The sequence below is a fragment of the Chaetura pelagica genome, unplaced genomic scaffold (genome assembly GCF_000747805.2).
Source record: "Chaetura pelagica isolate M959 unplaced genomic scaffold, ChaPel_1.0 scaffold246, whole genome shotgun sequence".
In the NCBI taxonomy this organism is placed as follows: Eukaryota; Metazoa; Chordata; class Aves; order Apodiformes; family Apodidae; genus Chaetura; species Chaetura pelagica.
In genome coordinates this window covers 1,354,342-1,378,606 of record NW_009953647.1, presented here as the reverse complement: position 1 = coordinate 1,378,606, position 24,265 = coordinate 1,354,342, and the positions used below count along the sequence as shown (strand labels likewise).

The window sequence follows — 24,265 nt, the reverse complement described above, 5'->3', positions numbered from 1 at the left end:
GCATTCCTGAAATGCTCAGATGCTGTTGCTCCTTTTCACCACCCGATGGCTGCAGTCTCCTGCTGTTGACTGTACTGTCAACGAGACGTGAAAGGAAAAGGAGCCAAGTACTTCAGGACATGTAGCTAGAAATTATAATAGTTAAAAAATTGTCTTAATTACTGGTGGTTCCTTCATCAGGAGTTAAGTGAAAGCTGGAGATGCTGACATTTGTTACAACATGCCTGAGATGGTTGAACTGCTTAAAACACAGGTCAACACAGTCAGGCTAACTTAATTTTTATTCCTTCTGATGTTCAAGGAATAAGAAATGTTTGGGATGTGGATTTTTTTTATGTAAGTACAGTACTGTGAAGATCAGCATCTCATTTTCTCTGAAGAAAAGTCTGAAGAGTAGTTTCCGTGACGCACTGTAGAGGAAATACTTTAGGAAATTTACTTTAACTGATGGTGTGTTTAAAAATTCTATAGTGTTGCTTCCATAACAATAACCATAAGGATCTTTTTCATTGATCAAAGTCTCCTGTACATGACAAGGTGGAGCTACCGGTTTGAAATACACTTATCTTCAAAGGAGGATGAGGAATGCTATTTTTACAATCTCTTTTGTAAAAGCTTAAAGAAGAAAGCATGATCTTAGAGCATCACATATTTTATGCATTAAAATAGCTATTGAAAAAATCTCAAATTCACCATTTGAGGTTCTTAAATAGGGTGGTACTAACTTATTATGTCTTCAAGATTATCTCTGCAAGAAAGGAGATCTAATCTTACGCCTAAGAGGTCTTAGCACTAAGTAAATGACTTAATTTTTCACTTTCCAGAAGGTTGGGTAAATGCTGTAGCACATTGTTGTACATCTTGGTTGGAATGCTCAGCTGGAACATGCTGTTACTGAAAGCTGGCAAGGTCATCCTGTTACAAAAGATTAAAGAGGTGTTCATGTGTTTTCAGACAACAAAATATTACTCGGGCATCTGATTGAGTTCAATGTAGCTGTTGGACTGATGTTTCTTGGAAGTGACTGTTTTTAATTCCATTTCAAACTCTTATCAAAATTACCTCTTTTTTCCTGCTTTGCTTTTCTGTTCTTGTGCATAAAATTTCTTACATAAGACTTTTTTCCAAAAAATGGTTTGTCTCAACGGGAAGTGAGGATTTAACTTAAGTATGAAAGTGTAACTTGCATTGTTCATTCTCTTTTTGTCTTCTTTATGCAGTTTCTGAATTGGTTTGTGTAGTATGAGCCACTTCTGTAAGTTTTCCATAAAATAAAGCACTAAAGTAAGGATAGACAAAAGGGAGAAAGTAAGCTGACTTCAGTTCTTTGAAAAAGTTGCTGAGAGTGCATTGAGTGTTAGCAATCCACTGAAATGTGTAATGTTTCTAACAAGTGTTGGCTTTTGTTAACTTAGAAGAGCCACTGGGTTTTGGGAGAGAGCTTGATTTAGTGGATCCCTTTGATATGTGTAGTTTTGGTTTGCAGGGTAGATTAGAGTGCTGCAAACTTTAGAGCTTTTTTATTTTTTTTTTTTGCATTCCTACCCCATGGAATATACTAATGCTGAAGAATTGGACTTGAGATATATGGTGTGGGAGAGGAGAGGAAGGAATGCTCTCCACCTCCTGCACCACTATTCCCTTACAAACTGGTCATGTACAAATCCATATCGTATCATATACTGAGCACTCCTGTTTCTTCTTGTGTTCTAGGTCCATCAGTGGTGCTCCCCCAGCCCACTGTGGTACAGCTCCAGGCTTCTGGGGTGCTGCCTGCCTCCCAGCCAGTCATTGCTGTCGCTGGAGGAACCACACAACTTCACAATCCTGTGGTGAATGCGTTGCCTCCAGCTGTGGGAAACGGCTCAGCAAGTGGCAAAATACCAGGGACTAAGCCCTTGCTTCAAAGCACCACACCAGCAAAGGGAGTGGATGTAAGTTCTGACTCTGTGATGATGGCTAACAACCAAAGCTTGGAAGTTACCTGCGTGTGAGACATAATGGGAGAACCTGGTCATTTCAAGAATCTCAGGAAGACAGAGCCATAATTTGCCTCATTGGATAGGATTTCTAACAGTAAACAGGAAATTCAACAGCTTGGCAAAAAATGGGGAGGAACAGCTTGTTATCTGCTGGTCTGCCTGGAGTGGCAGGCCAGGTGTGGAAGCATTGTGGCAGAAGACAGTGCTGATATATTTTTTTTCCTTGTCTTCTCAACTGCAAGCTCACAATGGCTGGAGCTCTTTTACGTACAGGAAGGTGTGATATATCTGATTTTTGATTAGTGTTAAACCGTTTTTATAATGCATATAACACTTCTGGGGAAGTAGATTAATTGGAAATGTCAGCGATCGGCCTGATTCTTTTCCCATCCTCTTTATCTCCCCAGATTTTACTCAAATTTTTAGAAACTTTAGGTATTGATTTTCAGATGATTGTAATATCTTTAGGCTCCCTTTTGATCATATACTGAATGAGTAGGACAGGGGTAAGCTCTTAACAGTCATTGCACAAATGAGTAGGTTTTTCCACAGCAGCTCACAGTAAGCAGTAGATGTCAACAGGAACAGCTTTTGGGATGTGTGGGGTTTTTTTTCTCCCACCTTAGCTTTGACACCTTAACTACCTAGCAAGCTGGGTGTTAACTTGATGTAGTTCCTAGTAGTTTGGAGCTGCTTGGGTTGTATTTTGTTGTCTGAAGGAAGGATGTTGCAGAAAGTAGTGAAGCTTCTTGTTTGTAGCTTTTAAACTCTCAGGGTGTTATTCTTCAGTGTGTTATTCCAAGTGCAGTTGTTACGAGCTTAGGGTCCTATTGCATCTCCCAGTGAGAGGGAGAAAATACTGGTGTCCATTCACTTGAAATTGTGCAGGACAGTCACCTGCTTGTTAGCAGTGCAGGACACTGCTCCTCAGAGGCACATCCCTGCTGGCTTCCTCATTGTACCGTTTCCTAGTGTCTGAGAGTTGCCACTCCTGTTTGATTTTAAATTTTCCTCACTGTTCTTTTTTTTGGGGGGGGGCTGTGTTTTTAAATGAAAAATTATTTGCTACAAGTAATTCAGCAGCCAGACTGCAATGGAATCCTAATCTTGAATTTGCAAGAAGCTACCAGAGGTCTGCCAGTGGACAGGCCCATTAAGAGCCTGTTAACTGATAATTGCCTGCCATGCAAAACCGACTGAGAGACTTGTCAGCAGTCCTTAGATCTGTGACTCCCTGCAGTGAGGGCTAGCATGGCACCTTGCCATTGTCTGAATATAAAGTTTAATTGACAAAACCTCTTTACTGTCATCACACTTCATACCCACATCTGTGACAGACAGATGTGTCACTGGGGTAATGGGCAGCTGTTTGTTCTGAGCAATGGATCTGTGGGTATTTCCACCTGAAGCTGTCTTAGGGAGGCAGTTTTAAGACTTGATAGCAGCATAAATGCTGCACATCTTACCTGTATTTCTTGAAGCATGAAAGAGCAGTTGCTACTGTTCTTCAGCACACGCTGTGACACAGCACTTGGAAAAAGAACAAAGGTTTGGGGATGCACCAGCAGGGTTAACACATCTTGTGACGCCGTGTGTGGCACTCAGAGCCACACAGATTTAGCTGTCATTTGAGCTCTGAAACATGTGTTTTTGTTTCCTAATCTAAGTAGATGTTGCAGGATAAAAAGAAATATTGCAGGGCTTTCTTTTTGGGTTTAGGAGGGATAAACTCTTAGCTTAACACTCGGCCCTTCCAATGAATGAGACTGAGATCAACACTCAACAAGCTGCCCTGCCTTCTGGCCCTGATGGCAACGTTCGAGCAGCTTGGCAGGGCCAGGCTTTCAGTGCTGTCACTCTTCACTAGGAAACTGGTTAACTTTCCACTGGGAACCTGGACAAAAGAAATGCTGCCTAAGCAAGCCACTCTTCTGTTTGAAGGGAGGAAGCTCTTAACTGAAAAAGCAGATTGTCTTCCCTGTGGTAACTGAATGATAGGAGGACGTAAATGGTAGGTGTGTGAGGGAATCTAGTTTAGTTGTGTCCTTACAGGGCCTTTCTCTGAAATTTCAACTCTGTAGAGAGAGAGTATGTAATCCTGCCTACCAGTTCTGTTGATAAAAATGCTGAAAAATTAGATTTATCAGTTCAACATGTGCATTTCTATTAAAGGATCCTTTTTCTCTGTGCTGTACATTGGCTAATCTTCATATGAAATAAACTCATTAGTCAAGTTGTGTTCTGTTGAGTTAGAGACAAGAAAACCCAGGTCTTTCATAAGAACAGAGAAAATGCTTGCATAGATTTTGTATGTAGATTTTTTGCATAGATTTAAAGAAATCTGCATTTAAAATACATCTTTCAAGACAGCAGTTTGCATAAGCTGAGTTAAGAAGACAGCCTGTGTAAGGTTGAAATGGCTTGTACTTTCAGCTTTTTATTAACTTTTCCAATGTGTGTACCAAAGACTCTGTGGAGAGTGAGAAACATTCTTACTATCTTGTGCTGGAAAGAGAGCTTGTGTTGGAATGGAGGTTAAATTCTGCTCAGAACTGAGCTTACTTTGGAAGACTAAACGGAGGTAGCAGTGTTTATTTGTAAAGTGCATGACTGTGAAGATAGAGGACAATCTGAATCTAGTTAGTACTGTTTGAAGCAAGGTTTTGCAATGAATCTTTCACTTCTCCATATTTACACATCTTGTGTGTGTGTGTTAGTGTTGGTGTAGTTTTTAAAGCTGGGAAGCAGAAGTTGCATCATCGATTAATGTTTGTTTTTTAATGCCAGTGTTTTCCTTTTATGGGCTGTGTTTCCTGAGAACCAGAACTTAATATTTGGAGTGGTAAATTAATACAATGCAACCTACAAAGTGGGAGTCTGCAAAATGAGTTAAGAAGTGTTTGCTAATTTTAATCATTGTTGGGCACTTGTGCAAAGCAGAGTTGCTCATGCAGTCAGACATTATAAGTTAGTTCGTCTCTCTCTTCTCACTCTCAAAATGCTGAAGCAAGTGGCATGTTTATCTTGATACCAAGCCAGCTATGTGAAGCTTAGTGCCACACTGTTTCCAGGTTTAAGCTTTGTTGTGCTGTTTCACAGACACAACTCTTCCCTTTTTCTGTATCAGATTTAGGTAGGATCAGGTGTGCAGTTGTGGCTTATTCCCCAAGAAACGCCAGGCAAGGGCTAGAGGGTTGACCAAGGACCTTAAAAGTGTTTTAGGGATTGTCAATTAAAACAAAATAACTGGAGGATAAGAATAGCTAGGGTTCATTTACACAAACTTAAGAAACGTGCAAGTGAAACTAGTGTGGCGTAGACTGGAATGCAGTTATTGCACAGAGCTGTTGTTCCTGCTAGCATTTGGAGAACACTGAGTAAAAGAGGGCAGTCTAGATCAATACTGTCTGAAATGTGGGCAACTTTCAGGTAAGTAAGCTAAGCTGGTAGTGTCTGAAACAGCAATTGATGTACCTTAGGATGTGCTCTCAGTGTACAAACACTACACTGGTGCTTTAACTCTGTGTTTTCTCCATGGAAGCAGATCAGTTTGCTAGAGGTTCCAGACACAGTCAAAAGCTCTCCAGTAGTGAATAATCCTGAGTAGGTCTGCAAACCAGGATGGATGTAAACAATTTGGTGTTCTCTCTTTGACTTCATGATGCAAAATCTCTTTTTAAGAAGAGTAATGTAACTGCTTGTTTGGAATATCACACAACTGAAGCCAAAGCTGCTGCATGAACTCGTTCCTTATTATTTAATCTCTGGACAGCTGCAGTGATCCTGGCCCCAAATTGGTGTGTTCTATATACTGCAGTCCCTGGCTAGCCTGAATATTTTTTTTTCCAAAAATGTTGTATGTCTGCAAAAGTTTTCTTACATTAAGTATTGCAGTACTTAAACAACTCAAGACAAAGCTTAGTGTTAATGAAAATAGGTTAAAATCTTTCCCTTCTTCACTCTCTGCTAAAGAGAGAAACTGGAATAAGTACAACAGCTTCACTTTCACAGACTTTTGTTGGTGGCAGCAGACTAGACATATAATAAATGATCTTTACAGAAAGCAATTAAATCAACATAGAGGCAGCCCAAAATGTTAATGCACTGTAACATTTTTTCTTAGCCTTTGTCACTAGACTGCAGTATCGTGAAGAATGACTTCTTCAAACAGCCTGCAGCCAATTTTTCTTTCATACACCAAAGCCCTAGAGCAACATACTGTCTGTGAGTGGGTACATACATAGAGGGGGAGAGTTAGAAAGCTATGGTTAAGATTCATTAAGCAGTCAGACCTTAACTGGAGCACACTGAGTTTGTTAATGTTACTATTCTGTGACTTGTTTATTTTTTTACTCAACTGAAATTTCTGGAATAGTTCTCTTTTTTTTCTTTAACTTTAAGCTTTGAAGACTTTTGTTGGTGGCAGCAGACTAGACATATAATAAATGATCTTTACAGAAAGCAATTAAATCAACATAGAGGCAGCCCAAAATGTTAATGCACTGTAACATTTTTTCTTAGCCTTTGTCACTAGACTGCAGTATCGTGAAGAATGACTTCTTCAAACAGCCTGCAGCCAATTTTTCTTTCATACACCAAAGCCCTAGAGCAACATACTGTCTGTGAGTGGGTACATACATAGAGGGGGAGAGTTAGAAAGCTATGGTTAAGATTCATTAAGCAGTCAGACCTTAACTGGAGCACACTGAGTTTGTTAATGTTACTATTCTGTGACTTGTTTATTTTTTTACTCAACTGAAATTTCTGGAATAGTTCTCTTTTTTTCTTTAGCTTTCATGCTCTAATAGGTAGAGCTTACTCCACTGCATATGTTGGTAGCTACAGGAGGATATTCAGCTCTGTCTAATATACAGCATTCAGTTCTCTTTCAGTGTAAACATTGTTAAGGCATATCCTGTTGTAGCTTAATAATGTGATGGAAATCTGCTGTTTTAAACAGAGTTGCTGTTGCTAATCTGTGAAAGAAAGGAAATCAGAGCAGTGTTTAAATGTAGGTTTCAAATGGCTTTGTGTAAGTCTGCAGTATTGATTGTTACTAGCATTGTCAGCAGCGAGATGCTTTCAGTCTAGGTTGTCCCACTCAGGGCAAACCACAAAATGAGTAAGCGGTAAAAGACACTAGACTGTTCCTGCTTGGGAAAAATACCAGAGTCATCATGATTGTTGGAGGATGGGAAAAGGTTGCTGGGGCGACTTTGAACTGTCTTGGGCTGGTCTTTCAGCTGAATGCTGCTAGTGGTTGCAGTAAATTATGTGCCCTCCTGGAGTATATTTGCTGGTTTAACTTCATCCAGAAGGAATCCAATTTGTGTGCTTTATTGGAAACTGTTCTGTGGTGTGAACCAGAGCCTATTAAGTTGGACAATAAGGAAATGAGCATTAAAGCCACGTTTCTGATCTGACTTAAAATGTTAGTATGTAGACTGCATTTAAACTGCCATGGAAGTGCTTGATACACATAGAATGTGCACTCTGATGTCAGCAGCAGTATTCAAAATCTCAAAAACTATGTAGCAGAGCTGTAAAAGGTATAGAAATGGGTATAATCCATGTAGAAATGGCTCCCATACAGGACAAACTAAAAAACCATAGGACTTTCCAGTTAAGAAACCAGATGAGTGGTTGTAGCCTGTCAAATGGTGCATGGTGAAGTGACAGGTGAAAGATATTCTTGCTACCTTGCAAACTTGTAGATACGTATTTTCTGTCTTTGTGTTTTGATTGATCAAATCAAACTGCTGCTCAACTATGCATTTAGTGTCCTCTACACATAGGAGAAGGTTGAGGATCCAGGAGGAGACAGAGACAGCCCAGGACCCTTTTTTCGTTGTCCGTGAGCTATGACACTCAGAGCGGTACCGTGATTTCCCAATTGCATTTGTCCTGGACATTTCAGCTTATCTGAAGCAGAGTGTGAGAAGCAATCGGTGCAGACTCTTGACTTTTAGAGGAGCAGAAGTTGCATGAGAAAGGAGAGTCACTTTTAACTTGCAGATCAGTAAGAAGCCTCTGTGTTGTCTGCCTAGGTCAATGTCTTGAGAAGACAGCAGCGCATGATCAAAAACCGGGAGTCAGCCTTTCAGTCACGGAAGAAAAAGAAAGAATACATGTTGGGATTGGAGGCAAGGCTGGAGGCAGCCTTGCTGGAGAATGAAAAGCTCAAGAAAGAAAACAGCACACTGAAGAGGCAGCTGGATGAAGTAGTATTAGAGGTAAGAGATTGTGATGAAGATCTGACTTAAATAAAGAGACAGTTTCTCAGGTGGAAGGCACTTGAACAAAATCATGGAAGACCTTTGGGGCTTTCTAGCTGAGCTGCCTACTCCAAGCAGAACTTCCACTAACTATAGGTCAGATCAGCTGTTGCATTGTCTAGCTGACTTTTAATTTATTTCATGGTGCACTGAGAAAAGAGAATGGTTAGAAGCTGAATATGGTGCACAAACAAAAGAGTTTTATTTTTAAGTAGTCCTGGTCTGTATTCATTCATAATTAGGCAAATATAAATCTGAACAGCAAAGTGTTTCGTTTCTGACATACCTTTACATATCTGTGCCCCTTTTTTATTGCATATCTTCCTGTTTTTTCCTGTCTAGAACCAGAAACTCAAAGTATCATCTCCAAAGAGAAGGACCCTGTGTGTGATGGTGATCCTGGCTTTTATAATGCTAAATTATGGCCCACTGAGGTAAGCTGCCTAGGAATTCCTCTTTGCATAGCCAGTTTGCTATCTTGCAGGTTTTGTTTTAATCTTTAATGCAGCAACTGCTGTGTTCTGAAACTTTGAGCTTGAAACTTGACTGCTGTCCTTTACTCTCCTCCTGCACAGGGGAAGACTGTATAATTGTTCCTCTTCTGGAGTCTTTGTGGCAACAAGAGCTAGATCTTGTACTTTTCATTTCTCTTTTCTTGGCATTTTGTTAATCAGTGCAGCATATGCAGTTTGTCTGCTCCATTTATACTTGAAGATATTAAAAAGCTGTGTTTAGAATCCTTTTAGAAAAAAAGTCACAACATTTTAGAGCTTGTCTGCTTGTTTATACCTGTGCTAATCTCAATAGCTATGAGTTTAAGCTGCTTCTCTTACCCAGTGCAGGAAATCCCACTGTTTGTTCCAGTGCTTTGCAATCCTCAGCATTAGTTGTGTCTAGCCACAGTCCTCCTCATTACAGAGTAAGCTGTGTGTTGCTTGTCTTCTAGATCTGGTGAGGAGGTTGTTCCCTCGCCTTGATTTAATTTGTTGAAGTGGTAATCAAAAGCCTGTCTTCTTCAAACAGTGTCAGTGGGGCAAAGGAGCCAGAAAGCAGGAAGGAAATGCTGCTTTATTTCCCAGACACTTTTTATAAAGAAATCTGTGGAAGAGAGGAGACCAAAAAAGGGATACTTCTTGCACGTATATGTCTATTTAGCTGGCTCTCAAAAATAACGGTCTTTTACATGAAGCTTGTTCACCTTTTCAAAACGGAAGGTCATTTCAGTAGGTTCCCAGTGTGCAGTGTATCCATTTGTCCTCAAAACCCCAGTCATTCTCAAGGAATGGCATGAGATAAATCTGGAGGAGGACTTTGTTTCCAACTGTTATAAACTTTTACAATGTTGGTGTTTGTATTTTTAATAACATTAGAAAATTTGCTGAAGTTGAAATAACTTTTCAAGTATTTGCACTTACTACAAATACTGTTTATCTCAGGCAATGAAGTGCAGCTGATATTTTTACTTGGATATAGATAATTTTAAGGTAGACCATTTCTTAGTGCATTTAGGGTTTATATTGGGACTTTTTTACTATCAGGTGGAAAAATCAGCTTCCAGATACTAAGTGATTGGTTTGTACATTCCATCTGCAGTTGCAAATGTTACTGCTTCCCCAAGAGACACTGTTCTTGCTTGGTGCAAATTAATGGGACCAGTAATCTTTTTGAAGCTAGAAGCAATTTTAATTGCCTCCACATTACAGTGAGGAGTTGGAATGCAGGAAGCTCTTTGTTAGTTCTGAGAGGCTTGGAAGCATACAGAAGATGACTGGGAAGTATTTTTACCACAATGCTCTAACGTTCCTGTGTCAGCTCCTCTGCCCCTCCGGGGAGAATAAATAAGGTGTTAAGTTTGATGGCAAAAAACTGCTGTTGAAGTAGATGGAAAGGTCAGTTTGTGTTCATATATTTACAACAGAAGTAGATAAAGCAAACAGAAATTCTTGGATGTCTGTTTGAGCAGGCAAGTATAATTGTTGTGCCTGAGCTAAGTGGTCTGCATCAGTATTGGATTTAAGAAGTGAGGAGAAATGTAATTCTGGATTTGTAATTCTAATTCTAGAATCTAGATAAGATTTCTCTTATCTTTCTGCGCTTTTTTTTTTCTAGCAGAATAAATGCTTGCACTGCAATTAAAATACTAGACTGTATCAAGGCAATGTGAATGTTGATTTTGCAATATCCTCTGAAGGCCCAGAATGTGGGATACATTACTTAAGATCTCACTCCTAGCATATGCATTTTCTTCCTTTTATAGAGCTATCACTGACTGGTAGCTCTGCCAATTTGATAGTCATGACTGCTCTTCTGCTTAGACCTTAACAACAGAAGTTTCTAATACTCATGTTGTTTTTCAGTCCCTGCAACCTCTTACAGAAATAAGGGGGTTTATGGTTGTTTGGATTTTTTTGGTTAAAATATCCATGCTAGCTTATACTTCAGCGAAAGTACTTCCACCTCCCCTCCCCCTGTGTTAGCTGTAATGCCTAATTTATATGCAGTGGTCAACTGGGGATAAATCTCACTTGAAACTTTGTGACAGTGTTACCATTTCTGCTGTGTAGGAAATAATTTTACTTGCACACCTGTATGGAGGTGTAGCATTGTAAGATGCTTCTCCGTTTCTTAATCGGAAGTGATAGGATTCTTTGAAGGCTGGAAGGAAAACAAAAGAATAGAAATATAGGGTTTTCTCTTTAGCTGACTATTTCTGTCAAATCAGAGAAGGCAGAGAATTGGTTGGGTTCCCTGGAGACAGGGGTGTGAAGCTGAAGGACAGGTAGTCCTGCAAATACTCTGTGGCCTGCAGCAGGTCAGCAGAGGTGCAATGCAGTGTTTGGGCATTTGGCATTCCACAAAAAAACATCTGCATGGTTGGCTGTGTATGTGTAGTTCTGTGTTTTCTTCTGCTTTAGTGCATATGTGTTGTACTAGCACTGGTTCACACATGATTTTGTTTATTGGTCTTAAAGTCTTGTTGACTGTGTGTGTAAGTGGTGAGATGTTTGTGGTGTTTTACAGACTCTTAAGTCTGTGCTTTTCTGCTGTTCTATGGTGATGAGAAGCCGTCCAGGATGTGGCAGCCCGTGGCAAACAAGTTTAGAAGATAAAATTGTTCTGCTGACACATTTTTTCATGCTGACAAATACACTGTGTGTGTGGGTAATCTGTAACATTGAACCTGGGAGTGGGGCTGAAAGTCTGGTAGGGAAGCTGGAATATTAACCCAAGAAATCTGAAAATATTGGAGGGAGAGTCTAGTCCAGTCTGTTTAATTGCCAGCAAACTTTTCAAAGCATCCTTCAGTCTTGGAAATGGCACCATGTTATCTCTTATAACAATGTCAGATTAAGTATAAATTCAATATAAATGTGAATTCAGTATGTTCTGGTCGTGAAAGGGACTTGTATAGAGCTAATGGTAACTCTGCATTGTGTTGTGCTGGGTTACTAAACTCTTTTGATTTTGCTGCTATTTGTAGAGAAAATTGCAACTTTGAATTAGTAAAAGCAGAAGTGATGTAGCATGGATTCTATTAGTGTAAGTTTCTGTTTAATCTCTTGGCTTTATACTAGAAGAAAGGCATCCAGGAATTTCCCATCTGTGTGTCAATGAACTATTCTCTAATCTTTGTGAATTATTTGGGTTTGGATTTAACATCTATACAAATTTCCTTTTATTATTATTTAAGAATGATTGGTGAGGTGTATGAAGGGAAAAGGGCACAGTTTGATTTAATTCCCTGAGGAGGTCACCCCTGTGCCTCCGTCTTACATACTATGAAGTGCCAGACAGCCCACCATCGTGTGCACAAAAGGCAAGGAGCACACAAACCCTGGGAGCTGGAACCAGCACATGTGGAGGCAGATATCTGGGGGAGGCAGCATCTCCTGCCTTTGCACTTGCCTTCTGTGAGTGCCACTGTCAGCCAGCACAGCCACCTTCTCAGCTGTCGTGGCACCCCTGAACAATTGCTGATGTCTGGCATTAAGGAATAACTAATTAGCTGTGCACTTTTTTTTTTGGTCATTCACAACATGAAATCTGAGGATTGTCAGCCTGTTAGAATCCCTAGGTGTTTGGGCTTTTTCTTGTTTCATTTCCATATTTGTGTTAGATTGTGTTAAACAAGCCCAAACAATGCTGAAATAAATTGAAACAAAGCACATGTTCTAGTCTAAACAATCCATGTATTTATTTTGGGAATCTTTTTGTTTCTTTTCCCAGTTCCAAATTGAATATAAATTGTCTTATGTGTTTGTTTTTATAATGCAAGTCTTACATAGGATTGAGAAATATTTTCAGGAAATTAACCCAACTCACATAAAGAAAGTAGGGAGGGAGAAAGATCACAAAAGATGCAAAAGGTGAATTTTCTACGTCTCTGCTACTTGGGACAGTAGCAACAAAGCACATAAGCCAGGTACTTGCTAGTGGCCCTAACATTCTTTTCTTCGCTATGAAAAATGTTCAGCTATTTATCTGTTTTTACCCCTAATCAGTCTACTCAAGCAAACATGGTGGTCATCATCTAACAGCATTCTTAGAGCATTTAAAACGTTGTCAGCCAGCCAGATTGTGTTTCAGCTACCATTTCAGATATTTAGTAAACAGAAAACAGAAAAAAACATTAAGTCGGAGAGAGGAAAGACAGATCTGCAATGAGATTGGGCCAGGGGCTTTGAGAAGATGGTGTAATTTTTTATTTTTTATTTTATTTTTTTTCTTACAAGTTGGCCATCTCTGTATTGCTGGAATCCCTTTCAAACTAGAAAACAGACTTGATGATGTAACCAAAAATGCTCAAGCTGTATTTGTGGTGGAGGTGGTGATTGATGCAGCTAAGTAAAGCTGCTGCTTCGAAATCTCTTGTGTTCTGTTGGCCTACAGCAGCTGCACTAGAGTTGCTGGCCTTTTCTAGTGACTTCACTGCAGCTCCTCTCTAGAGCACCCTGATGGGTTTTCCTCAACTTTCCAGGACTATCCTGTAAACTGAATGATCTATTAAAAATATAGATCCACTGAGCACTCTGAAAATAAAGACACCAGCCCTGGTTGCTGAGAAGTGTGATTTTTCTGCTACTGTTGTAGAGTGCAACAAGTGGAGAAGTGATGATTTTTGACTCTTTAAAGACAGGGGTGTGTCCCATTTTTTAGGTTGGGAGCACAAATGTTAGGGGAAACAAAACAGAAGTGGTAAGCCTACTCATTTTTAATATGAGGAAGTCACCCAAGCGTTGCTCAGCTTCACACTGCCATGATTTGCTGCTTCTAAGCATGAAGTAAGCAAAACACAAGTCCTTTGTTATCACCCAGCTCAGCATCTCCCCTAGCCTGCAGGCTGCTAGTCAGTATTAGTGTATCCTGCTGAGCTTTCAGAGCACACATGTTTTGGGGTGCTGAAGCACCATCCACTGAGCACATCTGTACTGGTGTCAGTATGGGCTTGAGCCCTTACTCAAGCTGAGCAATCTTGAGCAGGATAATTTGAGGTTTGGTGCATTCAGCAGTGTTTTTGAGCAAGTTTGCTGTTGTGTGTGCCTTAATGCTGGACTCCTTGATTAAAGAAACAGACCTGTCTTACAGCAAGCAGGAGCCTAGGGATACCTTGGTGGTGGGACAAAGTTAAGACAAATAATTTTGTAGTTCTTTGAAAGGGAGCATTATCTCTGGGGGCAAAGGAGCTGATTCTGCTACCAGTACATGACATGCAGCATGTGTTGTGCTGCTGCAGAGATGTTTGAGCTGTATGTTGTGTGCTCAGATCCCACCCACATCAGCCAGTCCTGAGCCAAGGTCTCAGTGTAGTCTGGGTCTCACCACTCTGCTACCCTAGGAGGTGAGCTCAGTCGTGAGATTGTGCAGTGTTCTGGCATGTTGAAAAACACCCTAAATATCCTCTTGAGTAATAATTGCTTCTAGTTGAGCTAAAGCCTGATCTGGGAGTGGTGCTGAGCTTTGAGCATTGTACCTGTGGTCCATGATTTCTGTCAGCTGCAGGTTGGATGGAGTTGTCTAAACTTGTGCTGACTGCTGAAGCATCTCTAAATGTTCTGAGAACAGAGAACCGCAAATGTGGCTGTACAACAGGGTGAATTTCTTGCTGTCAGTTTATCCAATCCTGGGTTTTTTTGCACTGGGTGAAGGATGGAGAAGGATTGTTTCTCTGCTTTTTGCAAGCCTCAGTAGCCTTCCACATATCTTCAGGAGGTTAACAGACTTACATGTGGTGTGTACCTGAAGTATGCTAACAAACATACATACAAATGATGAGAGTCAAAGGACTATTCATTTCTTACATGCTAGTAGAGAGAGACTGGTGAAATGTGATGAGAAGATGGTTAGATGAATGCAAGAGGCATTCAGCAGAGCCATGTTAGCCAGCTCCTTCTGGCTTCCAAGCAAATATGGAGCCCTCAGAGTGTTTTAGCAAAACCAGCAGAATCTCCAGAAGATATCTGTGGCTCTTTACACTTCTGAGAAACTGACTTTAGTGTTTGTGTTTGTGACAGTTAATGAGTACATTTCAAGGCTGAGTTGAGCATACATTTATGTTGGAGGTGGCCCAAAGCTAGAGAACTTCTTCTGTAGCACACCTTTCATCTTGAGTTGTAGTGTCTCCTTGAAGAGAGAGAGAGAAAGTGAGAGGAAAAGGACAAGTAATCTGGACTTGAGTTCGGGTTCCAGACCTTTCAAAACCTCTCTTGATGGCTTGGTGCTTGAATAAAATTGAATACCCTTGATTTTCTAACAACCTGCAACTGGAGGAGCAGGAAGTGCTTGCTTCCTCCTTCCTGTACTGATGACAGCCACATGTTCATCCTGGCGGAGTTGTGCCTTGGCCTGGCTGTACTCACTTGCCTTGTCCTGCTGCTGCTAGTGCAGAAACAGCACAGAATGCCAAATGCACTCACTGATAACTTACCTTTTTCTCCATGTTTTCATCTGCCTGGGCTGGGAGTGCAATAGAGAAAGTTTTTGCCCTGGATGAACATTGCAGTTGAGACTGTTTGCATCAGGCCTGCCCAAGCTCTGGCAGTAAAGGCCAGTCCACTTCCAAGTAACTGTATGTTGTTTTCTAAGCAAAAGTAATTGTTCAATTGCTTTCTTGTCTAACAGTTTTATTAAAAGTCAATTGTTTTTTTAAAGAAAGGAAAAGACAAGAAAAACATAGGGATCATGCCTCCAGTTTGGGTTGCTTTCCTCCAAGTCCCCAGCAGAGGAGAGAGACTGGGCTCCTCTTACTAGCCCAGAACTCCCAGAGGTTAGCTCTGGAGCAGCCTGCCAGGAGAAGGTAGAGCCTTGCTGTTGGCAGATGATGATGCCCTCATCGGAAGTAAGAAACAAGAAATACTTTCCAAAGAGAGTTTGGCACTGTGGCAGCCTTGGAATCAGTTAGGAAAAGGACAAGGTCTTCGGCTGGTGTCTCCTTGGTGTGCAAATTTAGCCCATTGGAAGCATCCCAGCTCATATTCAGAGATGGTTCTGTCCCCAGAAAACTCTTTGTTATGATATCACTATTGGCTTCAGTCTAGAAGTTACTGTACAACTTAAATGTCAGTATTCAAAACTTGAATTGCACAGGATTTGTTCAGCCAGAAGTAGAAAAGAAATTTAGTTTGGGCTCCTGGCAAGACATGCTTCCAAATTTATCAAACTGACATTCAAACCAAAGAAGTAAAAATACAGCTAAAATATCAGGTGCCATTGAATGCCTGGAGAAACCATGACAGGAGTGTTGCTTTTCTTTCCCTCCTATAATCACATTTATCTACAATTCTGAACAAACATCTGCATGAAGTATTTAGTGGTTCTTTCTTTTTTTTTCCCTTGGATCTGATTTTGTGTCTTAAACAAGCCAATGGCTCAGCCAGCTTGGACAGGGTGTTTGTGGCTGTGTGAAAACCCTTTGATGCTCACAGTATCTGGGACATCCAAGTGGAGGCTGCAAAGCCTTGGTAGGCACCCCAGGTGTGGAAGTGTGGCCAAACAGAAAAGGTTGCAGCTTCCAACTTCTAACTGCTCGCCTTGTCCAGTAAAATAATTTCACAGCTTCAGTCTTTCTTGACTCTTAATATGGGGCAGTAACTCAATTCCTGCAAATAGTAGGACTTGCTCAGGAGAGATATGCCAAAGTGCTCTTTCTTTTCCAAATTCACATCATGTAGCCCAACAAAATGCAGAAATTATTCATGCTTTTACCATCCCTCATGTTAGAGTATTTTTTTAAGCAGCTATTGATGCCTTAGCTGAAAATACTGTTTTTCAGAAGCCTTTTTCCCTCTGAATGGAATCATCTACCTTTCTTTTTCACTGTTTCTAGCCTCTTCTACCTAATGTTTTTAAATGCTAGATGTTGGCTTCATCTTTAGTGTCATGGTGTTGGGATCTGCTCTGTAGATGTTTCCTGTTCCAGCTTGTATTGCTGCCGCTCTGCCTAGCACTTGTAAAGCTCTGTCAGGTGGGCAGGTGTTTCTGTATGTAGCTCTGCAGGAGAGGTCTGTCCTTCATCCCAGCTGCTGAAAGGATTTGTCCTGAGTCATGCTTTTCTCCTCATGAAAATTTGAGATGTCAAAGGAAGAATATTTCTGATATCTCATGTCATCTTCTCCTGTACCCCCTTGGCAAGGAACGGTCTTTGAGAATGCCAGGTTAGAGGATATAGACTGTTACCTACGTGTCCTCTCCTATCTATTACCTGAAGATGGAGCCCTGTTTACAGACAAACTTCACAAGTGACCTCTTGTGGGAGAAATGCAGGGGAAGCAATGATACAACAGAACAACAACAATTCAGAGGGCGGAAGAAATGAACAAAACTCACGAAGTAACGAGATGGTTGGAGCAGGGCAGTGTTTCAGATTGAGGGGTTTTTCCTTATGAAAAATGAAAGTTTGTTTGGCTTTGGGTCATTGCCACAAGCCAAAGGAGAAGGGAAGGGGAATTATTTTAATTTTTTTAAAAGCATTTTTGAGATTTTGAGAAAGAAGCTTCTGATCATCTTCAAGGTCCTAAAAAAATGAATAGGAAAGGGGAGGCAAATGTAGCCCATGTTATTTAAGGCAGAAATTTATGCTGGTCCTGCTGCAAAATAAGCATTTTATCAAAGAATGATAGTCCTGATAAAGGAAGGAGCATTGGAATATATAAATAATCCTGTATTTTGTCCTCAAATTAGTGCCCATGTTGTCAAAGTGGGAGCCATGGTTTATGCCTATAAGGCATGAAATACTCTACATAAGGCATACTCTGTTTGCCTCCTTCTTTCTCTTCTGCTGCAGAAGATATCCTCTTGCAGGTTGAAACATCCCACACTTAGCTACTGCCAAAAGTGAAATTTTAGTTTTGATGAAAAGATTAAGGTTTTTTAAGCATGAGAAAAGTAAAAATAAACATTTCCTTTCTATTAAAGCTGCTACAATAAAATGAGGTGTGTGGTTTTGAATGCCTGTACAGCTAAAACAACTAAATTACAAAGACTGAAGATTAGCTGTGATTGCAGAGTGGTGCTTATCTTTATCTTTGATGGACTTGGTTTGGATTTCTCTACTTTTGTTCAGAGTTCAGGGTGAACTGGAATAGCAACGTTCTGCACGTGGCACTTCACCTCAAACTAGTCACCTTACCACACAGGAACTTGAGATAACAAGAATTGCCTTTGCACAAGGCAAATAGGAAGGAAAATGCAAAAATGCAGATTTGTTACCATTATGATTAGGTTTTTTTGCCAGCTTTAGCTAAATAAATACATGGAGAATTTCTCTGGTTCAGTGTGTCATTTTGAAGAGGAAGCGAGAGAAGAACAGGATAAAACATCAGTCCCAGTAGGTCCATCAATTTACTGGATGGCTGATGCACTTCAGGTTGTGGAGAAACAGTTTGCAGGAGAGTTGCAACTTTGAGCTTACAAATGAGTGACTTCCAGCAGGGGTGTGTGGCATCCCTATAAGCATCAGCCTTGGTTTTGAGCTCTGGTTTTGGACTTGAGATGCTGCCAGCTGTGCTGATGCTTTCACTGGAAGAGAAGAAGCAAGATCTCATAACATATAGTTGATAGTGGAGGTTGTTCCTGCAAAAATTAATAGCCTGGTGTTGCCTGATCTATGAGGCTGTGAATAAATCATCCAGCTTTCCATGCTCTGCAGTAGAAGCAATGAGACATTTGGATGCTAGTGTACATATCCAGTAAGGAAACTGTAAGTACTTTTCTGCCTGCTGTCACTGGTAAAAACAGAGCCTGTAGCATTTCTGCTGCCCTGATTCAGTACTGCTGCCTGGAAACCTGAAGGAGAAGAGACAGTCTAAGCAACGTCAGCCTGGATCTGGGATTGTCCTGGCTCCAGGAGTTCTGCAGAACATGACACAATTACCCACAGGGAGACCTGGGTTACTGTTAACAGGAGCATAAATGTGTCGGCAGAAGAGGGGATTGCTAGGCAACTCTGTGTGCCTTCTGCTTAGCTGTGGAGTATTTCATCTCCCTTTCTTGCTAGTTCTTGCCTTTCTCTGTTATTACCATTTGTATTTGTTGCCTGTTGCAACATGATGCCACGAAACAAATGGGAAACTGAGATCTTCCCCTGCAGAGTTTATGTTCTGCTGCACAGGAGAGGTGGGGCATGACCTAAAATGTACCCTGTAGGAGGTGATCAACATGCATAGTAAAGATCTCATTGTCGTGCTGGGATCTTGTTGTAGTTTTGTATTTTGGCTTTGTTGCTGCTGGTGATGCTCTGCTGTTGTCAGCTAAGAAGGTTAGGACTTGATTTTATAAACACACATAATTCAGGAAGCAACCATGTTTATGAAAGAGTAAAGGTAACTGCTGGAAAAGATACCTTGGAAGTATTGCTTTTGTACTTGCAGGGTTTCTCACTTGTAAATCACCCTTCTGAAGTAGGATGTAGTCAGTCTCGTGTAGCAGTTTTTTGTTCATTTTTCCAGCTAACATGTGAAATACTGCTACCTTGCTTTGCATGGAGAGCAGCACAGATGTTCCTGCACTGCTGACTGAGCAGCCTCCAGAGAAGGATCCTTCAATCAGTGCAAGCACAGAACAGGATGGCAGGGTACCTGTGACCCTGGCCTGCTGCTGCTAGGTAGATGTGGGGTTGGTCAGCCCGGCCAATGTCTCTAAATCCTATTAGAATCTATGCCTGGTATAATGTTCCAGGCTTTCAGCTGCATGGAATTTGGTAGCTATATTTTCCTTACACATTGTACTTATATAAACTCTATCAGTCTTGCTTTCAGGCTGATGAAAGTTGAATTTCAGGGGTACTTATATTTGAATATAGGTGATTTTCTTATGCCTGCTCGTCCAGGATACAAGTAGATTGATCTCAATGTCATCAGGTGAAGCTTGTGGGAGAACACAAAAATCAGAGCCTGAAAATCCTTCAAACAATTGAAACTGAAGCAGAGAACAGACTTGCTTTTCTTTCTGTTAATGCTTTGAATGACATTAATACAGTGACAAAAGTCATCATGTTTTTACATTAGATATGATGTGAACATCATCCATGAAATGTAGCAACAGCCAGAAACTTACCCACCTGAGCTAAAGTGTCCCTTATATATGTGGTATGTTTTGCTGTGGCTGTTTTGTTTTCCAGTGTATTTGAAAAGGATCCCAATGGTGTTGATTCCACTGCAAGTTCCAGCCACCGGACCAGAAATCTTCTGGAGTTCTCAACTAGCCAGGATTCCAGCACAGTTCAGAAAACACCCAGTGCCATCATTCCCGAAAAGAATAATAGGTGAGATTAAAATCTTTAACATGTTTTCCATGGCAGAGGCTAATGGTGCTTTTAGACCTCACTGCCCTTCCATTTGCTAACCTTTTTGGCCAGCGTTACTGCTGCTTTTGTAGAGCAACTGAGCTTACAGACACAGTGTTTTGCAAGCTGATCTCTTTTTAAAAAAATATTATTATTGTTTAACAGAGTTTGCCAAGTGCTTTTCAAAAGAATATGATGTTTTATCTCCAAAGTGACCCAATACCTAGAGCTTCAGAAGTGCATGTGACTGGTTTTGCTGTAGGGTGTTAGGGAGAGTGTGGTGAAAGGAAGCATATAAACAAGTGTATGTCATAGAGTTTTTCATCACCTTCTTCAAATTTTCACGTTTTATTATTTTTTCCATTATCTTGATTTTAGCTTGCATAGTTGTGATATTTGTCATATTATCTCTCCTTACTTTTCAAGCCAGAGTATTTATTTTTCTTAATTGCTCAAGAGAAGACCAGGGAAGTTCACAATTAAGAACATAATCTGACCATAGCACTGTGCTTTTTTAGAAATCTCTGAGTCCATCCTTCTGTTTATCCACTATTTAATTATCTAGTTGCTTTCAAGCTTCCTAGATCTCTAGCATTCAGTGCATAAATGAACATATAATTGTCTCCAGATTGAAGTCTGGTTAATCCAGTTCAGGTTTTCCCCTTACAAGATTTATTCTATCAGATTGTTCCTTTCCAGTAGAGTGTTTTGGCTGGTTGAACAAAGCCAGGCACAGATGTGCAGAAAGCCCTAATGTATTTTGCCATGCAGAAAGCAGGTAATAAATCAAGAACATTTTAAGTCTGTATCCAAGGTGAGGGCTTTGTGTCCTGTGTGGCATGTTTCAGACCGTGACTTATGCAACATGGTAGTAGAGTGGTTCTCTGAGGAGGATGTGTCTGTCCCTCCTCCTTTTCTTTTACTCTTTCACCCGGGTTTTTGGCAAGCAGTGAGCTCTTTGCTGCATATTCTCCTTTATCAGTTCTAGATGCAGTAAACAGAAGCAGCAGACGTTAAGATGGAGAGAAAGCTGGGAATGGGAGAGCAATGTGAATAAGGCTTTCATAAGCTCTTAGAGCTCATTTTTCAGAAAGAAGTTCAGGTTTAGGAACTACGAGTTTCTGTGAAAACCAAGAGGACTAAGGTTGTTACACTGATGCCCTATCAAGACAGGAACTTTTAATAGGTGTTTGGTGATAAGTACACAACCCATCAGGAGGTACAGATAATGAGGAAAGAGGAATATTAGTCTTTGCTTTGTTGCTGAGTATGCTGTGCATTTTTGTATTGAAATACCTGCTCTTTTTTTGCTTCTTATTAAGCTAACTTCTGAAGACTGTTGGGAGTTGTAAATCCTCTTCTCACCACTTAGTTGTAATATAGTTTGTAGCTACTCCATTGTCATACAGTTGATGGTCTTCATATCTGCATGATTTTCGTTGCTAGTAAATTTAGTGTTTCTGTAGCAAATTTTGCACACCTCTGGAATGAAAGAGAAAGTTGCCTCTGCAGAGGTCTCATAGTTTACATATTATGGAGAATATTCTATGGACTTCATTTTCTTTCAGTATCTGGCCTATCTGGGAAGAGATCCAACATCTGCTAACGCTCAGCTCTCTGTTAAGTGCTACCAGACCCCTTTGGGGAACTGACTAAGACCATTTCATAGAACTTGCTCTTCACCTGTTTCAGTGGTCCCATAGGAGCAGCTCCAACCTTTGTGGGTCTGCTGATGGTAGTGCTTATTCTCTGGATTTGGCCAAAGGTTCATGAGAAACTATTTTAAGGGATTTCTTAATATCTTTTTCTTTGGTTTGTTTTTTTTTTTCTTTTTTTCCCCCCACAGGTATGATCGTTCTGTATCTGATAACAAAGCACTGATGATAGTCTCAGAAGAACCACTGTTATACATTTCACCACCACCACCCCCCTGTCAGCCCCTGATCAACCGGACAGAGTCACTCAGGTGAGCAAACTACCTTTTCTGAGTATTTAAGCTGTCTTTAGGAGTTTAGACATAAACTTTGTGTTGTCTGAGTACTGCTGGACAGTCAGCTCTGAGTGATGATACTGTCCATTCATTGTATTCATCCAGCATGTGAGCAATGCCTCTGTGTCTGCACTCTCCAGTGTCTACTACCATGGAGGCAAGAGACTGACTTTGATCCTTGTCATCTTTTGACGCTTTTAGTAGTGATTGTTACTCAGTTATCACACTGGTCACTTAGCAATAACCAAATAGCAATTTTCTGATTGCCTGGAGGTTTTTGATGACTGGAAAGAGGAATCACTTTATATGTGGAAGTGCTCATAATATGTAAATCAAGTCCAGCTAAAAGCCTTTTCCATCTGAAGTACATAAAAGGTGGTCTTCTACTCCCAGCTTCCAGCTTTCTGTACAAGCAGACTTCACCTGACATAGCAGATGTGCATTATTCACTGTTAATAAACACCTAGCTCCACTTTTTCCAAGAATATGAGTGCATCACCAACCTCATCACCATTTTGCTTTGTCCATTTTTTCTCTCAAATTTATTTGCTGAATTTCAGCCTTCTTAACCAATATTTTGTCTTGAACTGATCAACTTTTGATTTTAAATTTCAGTAGTCCTTCCAGTAATTTCAGAATTACTGTTCATTGGGCAAAAGAAAGCACTGTATCTGCTTTATATTGAAACTTCCACAATCCTATTAATTCACATGTGTTTTCTTGTGAATTCCCTCATAGATTTAATGTTGCAAGCATGTTTTCTTACTCTGGTATTAAAAATAAGGTTATTATAATGTAGAAGTAGTGAACTGAAATGTCTTTAGAACTGTCTTCTAAAATAAATATTTCTGTCACTGTTCTTTGAAACATCTTTTAATGCTGTGGGTTCTTCTAGGCTGAATCATGAGCTTCGAGGTTGGGTTCATAGACATGAAGTGGAACAAACAAGATCTAGAAGGCTGTCAAATAACCAACAGCAGAAAGCACGGGTTATGCAGGTAGGCAGTTTTATGCTGGTAAATCAACAGGATGACAAGATAATTTCAGACAACATAACGAAATATTCTCTCTTACTTGTCTGTGCTTGTCATTATAGACAAAAGTAGCAATGGTGCCTGTAATTAGGGTGCCCAACACTTCCCATTTTGAATTGCTGGCTTTGGTTGATAATTATGTTGTCAAAGTTCTTCAAGTCCTGCTCTTGAATTCAGGCTAAAGGTTTTTAGGTTTTTTAGCAGTCATCAGAATATGTTCAGTGCTTTTTAAAATTGCTTTTATGACTTCTCTGTAGGCCTGTGTAAGGATAAACCCTTGGTTAATGGAGAGAAATGTAATCTACAGCACATTCATCTGGCTCATGGTTAAGAGGCACAGCTGATTGGTTTTGTTGAGATTTTTCTGTTTCTTTTTTTCAGATTTTGCTAGAGGGATACTTTTTTGGCAAGACTACAGAATTATGAGATTTGTGCTCATATTTCCCATTTTTAAAAGTCCCTTTCATCTCCATGGCATACCAACAGTGAGGATGAAATTAAGACCACGAATTTTCAGTGTGTTCCACTTGATTAAGAGCTAGTAACAGCCTTAAAAGGAGTTGAACTTAACAATGTTCACACTTGTGTAAAGAAAAATTATTGAATATGAAACTTCAGGTTCTTCTCACTGGTGTCCAAAGGAGAATGGTAGAACATCTAAGCAGAGCAAGTTCAGGTGCTTCTAGTGTTTCAAACGCCAGAAGTGTGTTGTGGGTAGTAAATGTTCATAGTGCTACAGAGTGGGTGTCTCCTCAGAAGAATTTTGGAGACCTGACATCATTGATAGCAAATTTTGCACTTGGATGGCACAATGTGTGCAACTACTGTATATGGTGCCAGGCTCCCTTCTTTGTCTCTGGATGTGTGGCTGCAACTTTTGCCATATTGAAACGCTTTCCATGTGTCCAGCTTGATTGCTGGGCCATTTCAGTTATGCATGTTTCACCAGTGGGAAAATGTACATTTATTGCTCAGGGCACTGATTCACCTCTGCACCCCCTTCTATATTCATGCTCTTATACAGATGTGCCTGGTGTTTTCTGTAGTGCCAAACCAAGGAAATGTTTATTGTTTTCACTTTTTGTCTTCTTTTGTTTTCCCCCTTTTCAGAGCTCCCTCAGTGAGAAGACAGATTCCCAGCTAATGGCCATGCCTTACGCAGACACCAGCCTCAGGTAAGGCAGAAAAACTGCTTTTTCATTGCT

The 24,265-nt window shown here is 40.4% G+C and overlaps 1 protein-coding gene across 1 annotated transcript in view; it reads left to right on the top strand.

The window, feature by feature from the left end:
- The window catches only part of ATF6 (activating transcription factor 6), a 73,510-nt gene that overhangs the window by 2,370 nt on the left and 46,875 nt on the right, over positions 1 to 24,265 (top strand). The window contains exons 5-11 of the mRNA XM_009999884.1: positions 1,714 to 1,934; positions 8,030 to 8,215; positions 8,600 to 8,691; positions 19,872 to 20,015; positions 21,883 to 22,002; positions 22,922 to 23,024; positions 24,171 to 24,235. Of these exons, the coding sequence (XP_009998186.1) occupies positions 1,714 to 1,934; positions 8,030 to 8,215; positions 8,600 to 8,691; positions 19,872 to 20,015; positions 21,883 to 22,002; positions 22,922 to 23,024; positions 24,171 to 24,235 (931 nt within the window). The remainder of the gene's footprint in view (positions 1 to 1,713; positions 1,935 to 8,029; positions 8,216 to 8,599; positions 8,692 to 19,871; positions 20,016 to 21,882; positions 22,003 to 22,921; positions 23,025 to 24,170; positions 24,236 to 24,265) is intronic.